The sequence below is a fragment of the Apium graveolens genome, chromosome 6 (assembly GCF_009905375.1).
Source record: "Apium graveolens cultivar Ventura chromosome 6, ASM990537v1, whole genome shotgun sequence".
Taxonomy (NCBI): Eukaryota; Viridiplantae; Streptophyta; class Magnoliopsida; order Apiales; family Apiaceae; genus Apium; species Apium graveolens.
In genome coordinates, this window is record NC_133652.1 from 133958101 (window position 1) to 133973558 (window position 15458).

Below are 15458 nucleotides of genomic sequence, written 5' to 3' on the forward strand. Positions count from 1 at the left end.
AATGTAACCTTTTCACTGTCTTATTTTGTTCTTTCTTCGATTCTTTAAATATTATATAAAATTGTTGTTCAGATTTCAGAGTGCATGAAATGGAATGTTGACTCATAATATTTTAAGATTAGGTGTCACAGAGTAATATGAAAATATTTAATATTTATGATACTAGTATACTTTATTAATCCAATCTTATATATGTAAGGAAAACCCATGTATTGAAATAGATAATTTTTTATTTTGTCTATAGAATGCTAAATGAGTTGATATGTTCATAAATATTTTGATATTCGATTTTATTTCAGTCTAATTTATAAACGAGTCGAATATAAATACAATTTTATAGGTCGATTTATAAATAAGCCGAACTTGAGCTAGTTCGATTTGAAAGTTTGCGAATAAGTTCGCTTGCTATTCGTGAATATATTTGTGAGTAGTATTTGTGAACTTAGTCGTTGATATAAGTATAACTCATGAATAATTATATGAATTATTAGTTATATGTGCTCGTAAATCACACATGCTTATGAGATATTATTTAGTGAATAATTGTGTATATGTTAATCTACAAATCAATTTATTAATTTATTTAATCTATTTTTTTTAATTTCTTTATAATCATAGGACTTAAATTATAATACATAGATGTTAAATATATAACTATTTTATTTAAATTGTGTTCATGTATTCAATTAATGTGTCGATATCAATATTTTAAATAGAAATAATGTAATTTAATCAAAATTGGAATGCTTGTTTTGTAACCTTCTTAAAAATTTCTTTTATTTTAAGAACAAGAATAAGTGAATATCATGCGAAAATTTGCGAATCGTGAGAATGAGTTTGTAAACTAAGTTATTTGTAATTAAAATTTTGTGTTGTTCGTTGAACCATATATAGTTCGTGAACATATTCGTAAATAACTTTTTTGTTAATGAGCTGATACATGAATAAAAATTTTAACTTGATAAAAATTCGAGCTCAAATTTGATATAATTTTAACGAGCTAATACATGAACACTTAAGAATTTGGCTTGATTCGGCTCACTTACGGCCCTAATTATTTTAAATGCTTGATTAAGGACATCGATTACCGACTTAGGAATTAGGAGGACCAGAGTAACCCGGATAACAATCCAAAATCACATTACATGTAATATATTTTTTTTTGAAAATTATAATGTAAATAGAGCGTTCCTCCCTAGCTATACAGAAATTTACGCATTGAACATTTTTCAGGCTAGAATTGACGGCTCATGCCCTGTGTTTCTTTTTCAATATAAATATAGTGCCGATTAATCGTAAATGTCAACTGGTTTATGCAGCTAGATTATGAGCTCAAGTCAGAATTAGTTGTTAAGTCCGGGAAAACTTTAATCACAATTAAAGAATTAGGTTAAGTGATATGTCAATAAATCCAGGGTGTATTAGTTAAAAGTACAGGTGTGAAATGTATGATCTAGTCATATCCTCGTGGGTTGTATGTTGGACATTAAGACAAAGTCGTAGGTTATATAGAATCATGTCTAAGAATAATTTGCATTATTAATTTCTCTGATTAAGTCAGATTTCATTTCTACTTATTTTAATAGGTTTTCTTAGTTGAATTCAATCAATATTGAACCTGGAGTTAAATTTGATCTTGTTATGTTAGTTCTGATTATTAAATTAGATACCCACTCAAACGGCGCCTTTAAACGAGTTATTTGATAAAATTTATTTCTATGTTCCAGGTGATGATATGAGACTAGACCGTGGGCGTGGGATAGTAAAGGATAGTCGCACCGGATAAAAAACGTTGATTCCCAATTTTTTGTTAGAGTTATTTTACTGTGAATTATTATTATAAGAATTTTGATAAATAAATATTTGATAAATGAATAATTTCATCAAATTAATATTTTTCCGATCCCAACATAATGAAAACAATATATTTTTTTATTTTGATGAATGAATAATTTTGATTATTAAATAATTTTTTCAGTCCAAAAAGTATTCATTTTTGGAGGTTTAACTGTACTTAAATTATTAATCTCACCATACTCATGTTCACCGAAAATTAAGCATGTAAGTAATTAAATAATTTAAAAATCTAACAATGTTTTAAGCTTTCGAATATATCTTTTCTCTTAAAAAATTAAAAAGAAATACGAGAATTGAGTTAATCGGTAATGTTCTCCTTAGAACCCTTAACTATAAACTCTTACAATTTATACATTTTACGTAAGTTAACGAAGATTCTCCCGCAAAACTCACCTTATTTTTTAGTTCTCTATTCTTCGATTGAACTTTATATTCAGTATTTAAATCATGAGATACTTTAAATTGAATCCAGTTCAAAATTTTTGGTTATGCAGCTTTGTATTGAAATCATGAAATATTTTAACAATTGAATTCAGAGAGTAGTTCAAAATTTTGACTTCTGCAACAAAAATAGCATATTAATACTACGCAATAAACGAATTCTGCTTGAGAATCCTAAGTACAAATAAAGCAAATGTTGTTGAGTTCATGTATTGGACATAATATTTTATAGCAAAATTCGCTTTATTATATAGTATTAATATATTATTTACGTAGAGTGCAAACGTAAAATTTTGTCTTATTTGTAATATTAATTAGAATTCTGCGGCAGAATTGTACATGTAAAATATCGTGTTTATATAGCAGAATTGCACATGTAAAATATCGTGTTTATATATTATATTTTGAAATTATATTTAAATACACAATGATGCAAAAAACATATATTTAGATTTGAATCCTGAAAATATATTTAAAATTTAAGATTCTACGATAGAACTCGTCTTATACTATATTGGTTCTAAAATTGTATTTTAGGTATTGATTCTAAATTAAACACACTCTAAGTTAGAGTAAATCCGAGAATCACCTAAATATGTTCTTTAGTTAAAATTTGAGGGGGTTGAAGCAAAAATCATCTTCAACACATGTCTTGCGCATTCTCAAATTATTAGGAGTCTGAAACTAAGAGCATATATAAAAATATAATTTATAAGGAGTATAGAAATTAACTTTTGAAATTGCTCGCATGTAATATAATGGACGAATAATTGAAATTCTAGAAGCAGCAGTGTTTAGTGGTATTATTATGTCAATCCGTACACACTTACTTTAATGTGATATTATGAAGTAAAATATGAATACATCTGCGAAGATTCTCAACATAAAGACCAAACCATTTTTTAAACAACATCAAAACCATACTTGACAACGTATTTTTGTAACTTATTTCTGAGCTTAATGACTTAACGTGTAGAATTATGAAAATACTGGACGCATAAAAATAATTATCAAAATAATTATGAAATATCAAATATTATAAACTCATCTATTAATATCAATATTGTTAATTAAATTATTTCATATTATTATTTCATATATATTGTGTTATTTAATAATAATTTTTATACATTTCTTTAATAACTTTAGCATTAGTCGAAAAATTAGGCAGAGAAAATGTATAGTAATTTGTTGTTGTGACGCGTGGTTGGATAGAGTAAAACATGCATGTGAGTGAGAAAGGCCATTTAGATAACGCCTTGCGCTTGTCACGTCTGTCTGAGCTGGATCGATCATATCTGTCAACTCAATATATTTATTAGTATTTTATTGATCTGTGCAATGGCTTATATATACGAGTATGGGCAACATGATTCCATACACGTTACAAACATAAACATTTATTTGTATTGATAGAGAGATTCATACATTAAGAGGGTGAGTTTTATTTTATATCTCGAGAGAGAGAGAGAGAGAGAGAGAGAGAGAGATCGAGAAATGGGAAAAGAAAATGTTAGCGGAGAAATAGAAGAGATTATAAGCTGGTCATCAACACCAACAAAGCAAGAAGTGCCACTCCTGGCTCTAAATCATGTTTCTTATGTCTGCAAATCTCTCCCTACATCAGTTCAATTCTACCAGGATGTACTGGGATTCGTGCTCGTTAAACGCCCGTCTTCATTCGACTTCGAAGGAGCATGGTATGTCGTTAAATTTCTCGTAATTGACCTTATCCTAGACTTTGCGAGTTACTTTGATAAATATATTCAATATGGTGTGTATAGTTTTTTATTTTTATGTTTCAATTAAAGAATGTGTTCTAAGAGGGAATATTTTGTTAAATTTTGAAGGTTGTTCAACCATGGAATTGGCATACATTTGCTAGAAGTGAAAGATGCAGTGACAAAACAGGGTCAAAAAATAAATCCGAAAGACAACCATATTTCCTTCCAATGCTCAAACATGAACCTCATTATTCAGCAGCTGGAGGCAATGGGCGTGGAATACGCGACAGCGGTGGTGACAGAAGGCGGCGTGGTGGTGGATCAGCTGTTTTTCCATGACCCGGATGGTTACATGATTGAAATTTGCAATTGCCAAAACCTGCCTATTCTTCCTCTTTCTGGCCTTTCTTCATGCCCTATCCCTAAGTCAACAACTCTTAGTAACAACAATGCATTGCCTTCCCCTTGTGGTAAGTCTCATTATTTTTACCTCCCTTATTTTTTTTAAAAATAAATCAACTGGACCTTTTCTTACCGAGCGACCGAAGAGGGTATACCGAAAATAAACAAAGTATGCCATATAATTTTCCATTACTAAACATAGCAGAAAGTTGCAGCAATCTATTGCACTGTACCTACCTCCACTGCTAGATATAACTGTGAGTAGTTATATATGTGATCATTTTCATTGATATTAAAAAAAATGAAATAAATGCAGGGAATGTGAGTTCTAAGTGGGAAGTTGAAGCCATGATGATGGAACATTTGGTTGTGGGAATGATGGATATTTTCTGAAACAGGTTGCTGGACAGCCCAACCTACTCATCGATTATATTTAAAGCTTCTTATGGACGAGAGAGAGATATATATTCTTTTTTCATCCTTTATTGTATTTTTTTAAGGGAAAATTACAAGGATTTGTATAACACACTTTCAATCAGTGTTGAGTGTATTACCTGTAAATCTTTCTTTTCTTGTTTAAGTGGGTATGAAAACCTTTATTAATTACCTCTTCATAGTTTGATTTCAACATTTAATTTGTCAAGGGAGAAAAGATAAACCAAATTGATAGTTCAAAGTGAAATAAATAAATGGTGATAGGTATTAGGTAAAGAAATATTTGCACAACCATTCTGATATGCTTCATATTTAACAATCAAAATTGTTGGATATCACTGTACAACCAGGATGAAATAGACCTGCACTATTAGGAAAAGAAATCATCTTCGCCAAGTTGGCTTTACCTCAGAAAACTTATCAGCTCTGTGCTACACAATCACGGGCTAAAAGCAGTGACGGATTCAGGGGACACCAAGTAAATTTCGGAAAGCCTTTATATTTTAAAATTTTGTGACGGCACTTTTATATATTTTCAAAACTTTAATTGTAATAAAATGTCAAATTTTGTTTTGAAGGGACATATGTGGTGTCCTCCGTGGTTCTTGCTGGATCCGCTAAGACAAAAGCCTGTAGTTTGATAACATGATAATTCTACTAATAGGAATTATTAGATGACTACAGTCGACAGCTTCTAATAGTGTAATATACATGCATGCATCTTTATCGGTAAAAGCTTGCTGATCAGTATGTTTCTTCTTTCTTTGTCAACATGGTAGTTGGCGTTATCATATGAGACTGATTTGTTAAACTATATAAATAAAACAAGAAAGAAGATAAACAAGTCAACAACACGGTGTTATGAAAAAATTGAAGTACCTCTCTCAAGACACAATGTTAGTATACTGTATACAATAAAGGGCAACAAAACGAATCTTCTATCACTTAAATGACCTACAATTGTATTCGAGTTCAACAATGAATCTTTGTTGTTGCAATTCTACAAAACACCTGCTGCGGCTGCTGTCTGAGTCATATTGATCTGAGTTAAGTCATTCAAGTTCTGCGACTGCAAGAACATTCTCTATCAGCCAAAAAGATCTCTGCTACATTTTACAACTGCAACTAACTATTGTTTGGTCTCATAGTTTCCTTCTTCATTCACCCAGTGAGATGACAACAAAAACATCATCTATCGACCATTTTCTTGTTTCTGATTTGTGGACAGGGTTAATAACTGCGCGTTCTGCAGTTGCAAGACGGTAACCGATAACAATTTCATCTCTCTGACGACCCCTGATCATAATATCATAAAAGCACAGTTCTTCCTGGTCATAAAGATAGAACTCTGAAGGTTTTATACACATTTCACTTCCCTGCAAGTAGTAAGCATCCATTAAGATCATGTAAGCTTGCACATATATATCATTAGCAAACAAAATCACTTTTTTTATTATATCAAGTAGATGATAATTGGTATGCACAGAGTACATAACTTACATACTTATTATATCTTTCACTTGCACATTCCTTTAAGGCTAAATTATATACGACCAGCTAAAGCATCATCAACAAACTCTAGAACAAATATATCGTTTAATATATCTGGGATTTCATTTAATAGAAACTTGCATGACATTTTCAATTCCAGACCAGTACTTGGTGGTGAAAACTGAAAACTGTAAGAAAACATGAGAAGATGAAGCTTACCTCTTCAGCAAAAAGCTCCTCGAGCACTCTATTTATTTGTTTGTCTTCCGCTACCATTGCAAGAGCCATGCTCACCAGCTCATTTGAAAGCACATAATCACTAATTCTGGTCACTGAAACCAAATTTCTTGTCCTAGAATCCAGGATCTCACTTATTATTATGGATTTATCAGAAGCTTGTTGCATTTCACGGATCCATGAGCTGTGAGAAAACCCAGAATGTCGTAAGGGCATTGATTTCCTATCTTTGTAAGGGAGTCGCTTGGACTGAAATCCACAAATATAGGTGTACGTAAGTCATTTTTTAATTAAATTGCAAGCGTCAATGATGAAACTGTAAATATAGCACTAACAAACGCACTCATATGAAGGCACTTGCCATCTTTAAGCATTTACCCGGTACGACTTGACCATAAAAAATAATAGTACGGGACATCGGAACACATGCCCTGCAGGCTACATCTATGCTAAGCGATCTATATACAGCACAAGTTCAATGCAAATAATCACCTGAATGTCTCTGATAAGGAGGAGTGTGGCAAGAGACCTCGAGTCAGAATGCACAATGGAATCTTCTACAGATTCATCTGCAAGAATTAAAATCTGATCCATTTAGAGTTAGTAACGGGAAAAAGCTTACGCCCACACACATATTTTGCTAAGAGTTCTTTCAAAGCAGAGGATATAATAATTCACAAGGAGTGAACTGATATAGCACTAACTGTCTCCGTGTTTCTCGCAATTTTTTAATTGAACTCCGTAATGGGATTGTAAACCTTACAGAATCAAATGTCTCCAGAGGAAGATTTTCTAAATGCCGTTTAATTACTGCATTCCCTTCACGATGTATAAGTTTTATGTTCTCTAGTCTGCCTACATCAAGCCCACCATCAATTAACTTCTTCTCTCTTTCTTTCTCTAGCACCTCATTGAACATCCACAGTTCAGAACCTGGAGCCAATAATGCCTCTAAAACCTGAAAAATGTTAAAAGGTTCGGCATATAGATTAACTTACACAGGCGTCAAAGAAATTATATGTTTAAAAACTTCAAGAATAAATGCAAAGTGATTCTCGAAATAATTTTTATAGAAAATTCGTCTTCTTTCAAGAACCTGCATGCAGAAATGTTTATTCTCAATTCACTTAATCTTGTGTAAGTTGGAGATTAACCACTCTCTGAGATCCATGTTTGCAACACTTAAAATAAATATTTGCTTGGTTTATATTTGTATCAGGGGGTTCTGCTGAAGTTTGGAATATTGTGTACTTGGTCATTCTCATTCCCTAATCAATTAGGTTTTTTTTCATTCTGGCATGCATTACAATTGTAGAAGAAGACATTAAAAGAATGAGAATCCTAATTAACACTAAGGCTCTACTGCAGATCTAGGAATTATGTACAAGGGGCATGGCCGCTTAGGTTTTGCAGGAACCCACTTTACAGCCCAACCTCACGCGCCTTCATTTCCGTGCAAACAGAGGTCGAGTCTGAACAGGAAAGGGAGAAGAGCTCTGGAAAGAAAGGGAGTTATCATAATTCTCAAGATTCAAGTTTGAAGTGACTTACTACCCTGCAGGTCCATGATGTTTAAGAAAGTTGATTCTCCCTAGGAATTTTAACCATGTGTATTATCAAACCATTTTGCTCACTGTTGGTCGCTGTTTTTTTCTTGTTATTACTGGGACACCACCCAACAGGCTCACTAAGAGACAGGACATTACCCATGACAAATACCCAATCTTAAATGTTTTTCTAATAATATGTGTATAGCAAGATAGGCGTAATAGATCCAAAACAAGACTAATATGATAGGTAAAATTAATTACCATGATCATGTCATCAATATCCCGCCGCCAGCCACAGAATAAAATTTTTTCAGGATATTTTGGAGGGTCGGATATTTTAGGAAAAAGACCTCGTTGAACCTGCATAAGAAAGAATTAACAAGACAAAATTTATTATAACTGTTCTAGGTGTACCAAATACATAATTAAAACAAGGCCGGCTTGTATATCTATATCTTTGTCCAAGTCAAGTGCCTCTAAGCAATATCAGCAGCTTAAGGTCATTGATCTCTAGATACTAATATTATTACCCTGCCATTTTGCAACTCTGCCTCTTTAACCATAATCCAAATTCACATTTACGAAGTACCAACTATAGGTGCATCAGATTGAAGCTAGACAAGGAATCTGACGTTTAAATTTTCAGTGCTCAGGCAACAGCTTGGAACTTGAAGGTATTTCACCATTTTCTTTTTACATTACAAGGGTGAGGAGTGAATTCAGTTTTTGGTACCTTGTTTACTTTTACATTAAGAAACTTATCAGACAAATAACTTATGCTCGGTTAGACCTGTAGAAAAGTTCTAACACAGATAAACAAAATCAAGCACTGAGGAATTTCTGGAGTAGAATCTAAAGATCATACTTGTGAATTGTGATGATTATAAGCGTGTCAAGAGAAAGCAAAGAATATTGGTTCAAAGATAAGCATGTGCGCATGCATGAGTTTCCAGCTAAATAGCTATTTAAGTTTTGTGTTGCAGGTATAAAACAGAGTGATATACAGCAGCAAGAGAATACAACTGACCTCTGCTATGGGACCAGGAGCATATGTATCATCATCCTCAGCGATAACAATGACTTCATCACCTTCTTTTAGCACATATTTATCATCAGGATTTAAGATTATCTTACCGCCATCAGCAGCAACTTTTATTCCGCAAGGAATTGCATCAGGAAATGAAACAAGCACTTCTTCAAAATGCAAACCATCCAGTTTAGGCCACCTTTTGATATAAAATTCTGCATTTTCAAACCCTAAAATATCTTCCCATATCTGACTCAGCAACAAAGAAACAATCACCAATGTCATTTTAAATAAAACATAGCAAACTTAAAAAAAATATAGCAAAAAAAGTTTTAATTGAATTAAATATGGGAAGTAAATCTGCTATGGCAAAGTGAATATCCGTCAGTAATACTAAATGATGCCTCAAGTCCTGGTAAGTGGGTAATACATCAAGAGAAAAATGTCCCTAAGTATGTACTTAGGAGATTTACCGGCGTACATAGTGTATTTTTTTTATATTTTTAATCATTTGATCATATTTTGTAACTACAAAAAAGTACCCCATTTATTCAAGATAGAAATTCTTTGTATCTAATATATTTGCTGCAACTTCTTAAAAAATGTCTTCAAGACCAACTTCAATGGTGGGTGTCAAGAGGGGTGTCAACGCCATGCGGCATGACGTGGCTTGGCACTCTTCTTAGCGCTCCATTAGAGTGTTGGGATGCCATTGGGGTGCCACGTGAGATGGCATGGGGTGCCATAAGTTGACATCCCATAAAGTAGGGTACCAACTCCTTTTATGGTCTCCTTTTATGGTACCAATAATGAATAAATAATTATATATCTCTAATATATTTATATTTTACATTTATACTGTTAAGTTTGTGAAGTTGGCATCTATGGGTGCCAACCATTGGAGTGTTTTGTAAAAAAAGAGTGCCAAAATTGATGTGAAAGAGAGAGAACATTAAATAATAACTATTTTTGATTACCTGGCAGAGTTGGTACCCTTCTACTGGAGATGCTCTAAGAGGTAAAATAAAGGAGTAAGAACATCTCCAACGGTCTCCTGAGGCACTCTTCAAATATATTATAAAATATTGACTCTTAATAACTTAATATGCATTCATCTCCAACAACACTCTTTCTATCCACTTTTTAAATAATATTTTAATATTAAAATATCTTTATTTAATAGAAGTACAATACAAAGTGGAGAGAGAAAGTGAGTGGTTGAATTACTTTATAATAAAATATAAGTTAAGAGTAAGTGATGAGCTCTTAAAAGGGAGGAAAGAGAGGAGGCTCTTAAGGTTTTAAAGAGCCTCTGAGAGTCTCTTGGAGCTCTAATTTTGTTAATGTTTTTTATTTTTCCATTTAAGAGCTTGTTTAAAGAGTTTGTTGAAGATGCTATAAGGCAATAAACCAAATATGGCATAGATACTAAGCTCTGCACTAAACGTAGGACACGTTATCCCTAAGCTAAAAGCTTTGCAAATTTAGTCTATTAGACCTGTCCAGTGCTTATCAAATAGTGGATAAAGTAAAACATAAAAATGTGCAATTGTCAACATTTTGAGATTTGTTAGAACATATACTTAATTGTAAGGCATATAAGCCTAATTAGTCAAAAAAAAGTTCAGACACTTCTAAATATTTTAAATAAAAAGCAATTAACTGAATATCAATTATAGGTCATTTGGGCTCAAAGAGAACGCCGACAAATATAACCCAATAACTAGTGCTATTGTACTGTGCATTTCAAATTTAAGAATATGCATTAAACTGACTTGTGCAAGACCGGGCTGCAGTGCACACTGAATCATCAACCGGCCAATTACGTCATGTGCAACCACCGTTTCAATGAGTTCTCCTCCAACAAGCTTCACCAAGGGTTCATTGTCAATGTCACTCATCTCAACAACTACATGACCCCTCAATCCCTCTTTTACTCCCGTAAGGCTAAGCACAACCCTCAAAGCATGTGCATCACTCTAAAAGGAATGTTATATATAAAAAAATTAACAATTTTGGTTTGCCAAAACAATACAGGTCCTCATTCATATGGATTACTTCATTGACATGTATACATGATATATACCTGATCGGCATTTTCATCAGATGCTAAAACAATTATAGCACGCGCCTTTGAAACTGAAACCTGGTTATAATAGAAACAGTCACAAATAACAAAAAAGTTAAGTACACTCAGTTGAGTGAGGAATGTGTGAGAAGGGGGGTTGTTAACACATAGGATTCTCTGTGTCACCTTCTTCAGATCAGCTAATATAAGAGGACTGCCACTTCTGCATATAACAGATGTACCCATAAAGTCAAATTCAAGCTTTGCAATATCCATTTCCATATCCTCCTTGTCCCTTTCCGAAAGGACAACAATAACACCGCCACCGATGCTTTTATTTGCAATTGTTAGTTGCTTTAATAGTGAGCCCTAAATTAGAAGAACAAATTACAATACAATTTTAAACATTTCAATCACAGTTTCTAGTTTCTTAGGTAATGAAAAAATCCTGCACCTATTTTAATACAACGAGGAGGACAGTGAACAATAAAAAGCGCAAGTCAACAATTTGGCTGCTTCAAGGTTTCCCAACAACTGGTAACTATAGCAACAAATATCAAACTTCCACATATGGACTTGATGGTAGCATGCACATAAAAAAGACCTATCATATGTTGAAAACTTCTTTTCTCAGTCATTCCTAAAAGATCATGGCAACAACACTGATAGCGTACAAATTTATAGGCAGCATTATCTTTCTTTCAGAAACAACTTTTATCATTTGGAGTTCCTAAATCTAAAACTCGGCTTTTCCAATAAACTTTAGAAGAGATAAAAAGATGGTTGCATTCTTACTTCCCCAAATAACTCTTACAACTTTAGGACAATATTTATTTGGACATCAAAAAAGCAAGATATTCCAGTCGCTGCTAATGACAGGGCATGTCTCATTATGCATTAAAAGTTAATATTATAAGAAAAGGTAAGATTGCCATTTTAACAAGATAAGAATACATAAAAACTGATAATTACAAACTAAGCTCATAGCAAGCATTAACAATCAAAAAAATAAAAAGAAGAGGTTACCAGTTTGTCACTCCATCCAAGAATAAGTATATGGTTATTTTCAATGACCTCGCTCTTCCCTTTCCGCAACGAATCTACCTTCTCTGAGATTGCATCTGAAACGAGCCCTAGCATCATGGCAAATATCAGCATGCCTCCTGCACTTATAGAGACAGAGACAATTCTAGGCCCAGTGCCAACCCTATCAGCATGATTTCCTGAGTCTGCTACAAAACTCCAAGAAAGCCAAAGTGCCTCAGAAAAGCTAGCATCACTGACAGCATACAATGCCAAGCCACCAAATCCTATAAGAAATATAGTTGCAAATAGAAGTGCCAGCAACTTTGCATAAGGATAAACAGAGAAGCACACATCAACCATGTATGCAATTCTTTTTTTCAATGGAACCTCCTCTTTTCTATGAGTCGCTTTGGAAATATTCTTTATCCTCGGAAGATCATCAAGAAATTTGTACAAAACAAATGGTATCAGAAGGGTAAATAGAACAACGTATAGAGCAATTTCTCTACTTCCAGTGTTCCTAAAATATACAAACAGACGTTCATTTTGAGACTCTAACGTTTTGTCAATATATACATTTTCGTTAAGGCTGCACATCCTTCCAAGCCTAACATTCTCCTCCTGCACAAAAGAAACCCTCACAGTCAACCAGTCTGCATCAGAATCATATTCTTTTTGAACATATACGTTTTAAGCATTGGCGAACCCGAATTCAAATCCCTTAGGACCAAGTAGGAAAATAAAGAAAAAAAGTAAATATTGACTAGATTTTCAAAAATCAAGGGTAAAATTTATCTCTGGTAAAATCTGAATATGGACCAACTCTTCTTACCCCCTAAACAACTAAGCTAAAGCTATGGATATATTAGGTATAAATTAATTACTACTATTTTCAATATAAAAAAGAAAGTTAACTACTACTAAATTGCAAGGCTTGAAGTTGGATCAACTGCATATAATAACTTTTTAATCGACTAATAAGTTGATACCTAAGTCATAATACATAAACAATTGAGACTTTCAGGACTAGATTTTGAAATTTCAGTGAGGGACCAAGCCAAGTCTGCCTCATATTTCAACAAATAAGCACTAAACTCGGTCCACAAGTAAATAATTGTGACATACAAAATTAATAAGATAGAGAATTTGGACATATGCATTCAATTAGTCGAAAGATCAATACTCAACAACATTTGTCATCAGTTACAAAGAAAAGCCTTGTAACTTGTGATAAATCAGATTCAAGTACAGACTAACCTGAAGCTTTGTAACTTTACTCTGCAACGAAATGGCATACGATACGGACACTATACAAACAAATTTAAGCTGCAACACAAACAAAATTAATCACAATCATCATAACTTGTCACACAAAAATAAGAAATGAATAACTTGTGCAGAAATAGGACGAAATCCCAAACTGACCAAGTTAAGAAAGAAAGAATTCTTGAAAGCACTAGTAGTCCTAGTAAGTGAAGGAGAATCTGAAGTAGACAAAGAGGAATTAGAAGTCAAAGTATTAGCAAGAATCTGAACAGGAACAGATTTCAAATCTCTCTCCTGCTTCAACTTAGACTTATGTTTCGATTCCGGAGTAGTAAAGTCCCTGGAAGCATCCAACAAGGAAGGCATAGAAGTGGTCCTGGCAGGTGAATTCACCACCAGGCCAGGTGGATCAAAAGATTTCTGGGGTTGCTTAGATGGTGATGACTTGACAGTGACACGAGTTCTTGAACTGTAAGGTCCAAGAAATGAAGGGTAGACGTAGTCTCTGTCGGAGACACCGAAGCGTTGATCGGAGAAAGTGGTTGAGGAAGGGAGGGGGATGGGAGGTGGTGGAGAGGTGGAGATGCGACGGACGGCGGGGAAAAGTGGGCCAGGGAAATGAGTAGGTGGGGTATCATCGGTAGAGATGGTTCTTGATTTCTTGAGGAGGGGTGGTCTTACTTCAGGTTTCATGTTGGGTGTTGAGGAGGAGGATATATGATTATCTTCTTCTGCTGCTTTCATTTTTATAGAGAGAGAGAGAGGGAGATGACACGTGAGTAACTAATGCTAGTTAAGTTTCCAAGTACAAGTAGGAGTAGCAGTTAAAAGGGGTTGATACATTACATAGATCTTGGGAATGCTGATGTTATAAGATTCCAGCATCTACAATTATTCTGACAAAAGTAAATCATGTTCTGCACCCTTTTGGGCACTGATTTTCTGATGTACTACTTTAGCTGCCCTTTCTTAATTTCTTTGCACAAGAACGATTATTCCGCATTCTTTGCATTTTTAGAAACCATAATACAAGCAAATTATAGAATTTTTTTCGCAAGTAAAAGCACTAATATAGAAGTATTTTTTTCTTTCGATCAAATACTGAGATAAAAATAATTTACATATAGAATCTTTTTTACAAGTAAAAGCATTAATATAGAAGTATCTTTTTCTTTTGATCAAATACTGAGATAAAAAGTAATTTACATATAGAATCTTTTTCACAAATAAAAATGCTAATATAAAAGTATCTTTTTCTTTCGATTAAATACTGAGATAAAAAGTAATTTACATGTGGGGAATATACATGTACATCTGCTCCCACTAACTATGTATTAAATCATGGTTTAAACAAACTAAACGGGTAAACTCATATTTATGTGTTGATTAAGGAGAGTAGAGAAAGCCGCAACAAGTATTAGCACTCAGCTAAGCATATTTACCCTTTGGTGCTTAATTTTTATGTACAAGTGTTGTTGTTCATTTGTGTTCCTTTTTTTTTATTCATCATTTGCTGTTGATTTCTTAATAAATTCATATGACCTATCATTTTCTTATGTCAATTGTGTGGCTCTACTTATATCAAGAGTCATGTTCCCTGACAATCGTGTGTCAGGGAACCCTTAACCAACACATCATCTCCATCTCCTGACCATTGATCCAACGGCCAAGATTTAAAAAAAAAAATTACCGTTCCGCGCTTTTTTTTAATAGAACGGAGAGGTTCCGCGCTTTTTTTTAACAGAACGGCTTCTCCGTTCCGCTAAAAAAAAGCGCGGAACGACCAGAGAACAAACAAGCACACTTCTTCTCATTACCAAAAGTTGAACAGGTAAGGCTCTGAGTGAGTTCTGAGTTCTTATCTCCACATTCAGACCAAACTAAAACATACATGTCTTCTTCATTACAACAACAATATAATGCTATCATCTTCC

The 15458-nt window shown here is 33.5% G+C and overlaps 2 protein-coding genes across 6 annotated transcripts; one reads left to right on the top strand and one right to left on the bottom strand.

Annotated features, from left to right (window-relative positions):
* The first annotated feature begins 3673 nt into the window (after window positions 1-3673).
* LOC141663945 (glyoxylase I 4-like) lies at window positions 3674-5030 on the top strand. The gene is made up of 3 exons (XM_074469792.1): window positions 3674-3998; window positions 4149-4492; window positions 4741-5030. The coding sequence occupies exons 1-3, from the start codon at window positions 3796-3798 to the stop codon at window positions 4815-4817; spliced, it is 624 nt and encodes a 207-aa protein (XP_074325893.1). The 5' UTR covers window positions 3674-3795; the 3' UTR covers window positions 4818-5030.
* A 666-nt stretch (window positions 5031-5696) lies between these two features.
* LOC141664398 (putative ion channel POLLUX) lies at window positions 5697-14446 on the bottom strand. Of its 5 annotated transcripts, XM_074470339.1 has the most exons (12): window positions 13684-14441; window positions 13516-13584; window positions 12259-12879; window positions 11419-11601; window positions 11251-11310; window positions 10940-11143; window positions 9165-9413; window positions 8399-8497; window positions 7351-7545; window positions 7080-7172; window positions 6570-6836; window positions 5697-6235 (listed from the first exon to the last, which is right to left on the bottom strand). In XM_074470339.1, exons 1-12 carry the CDS (start codon window positions 14266-14268, stop codon window positions 6017-6019), a joined length of 2844 nt encoding a protein of 947 aa, XP_074326440.1. In that variant the 5' UTR covers window positions 14269-14441; the 3' UTR covers window positions 5697-6016. The 5 variants fall into 5 exon arrangements, 3 of the variants coding, with proteins under 3 accessions (XP_074326440.1, XP_074326441.1, XP_074326442.1); XM_074470340.1 differs by lacking the exon at window positions 10940-11143; XM_074470341.1 differs by lacking the exon at window positions 5697-6235 and having other exon boundaries at window positions 6610-6771; window positions 13684-14446.
* Between the last annotated feature and the right edge of the window lie 1012 nt (window positions 14447-15458).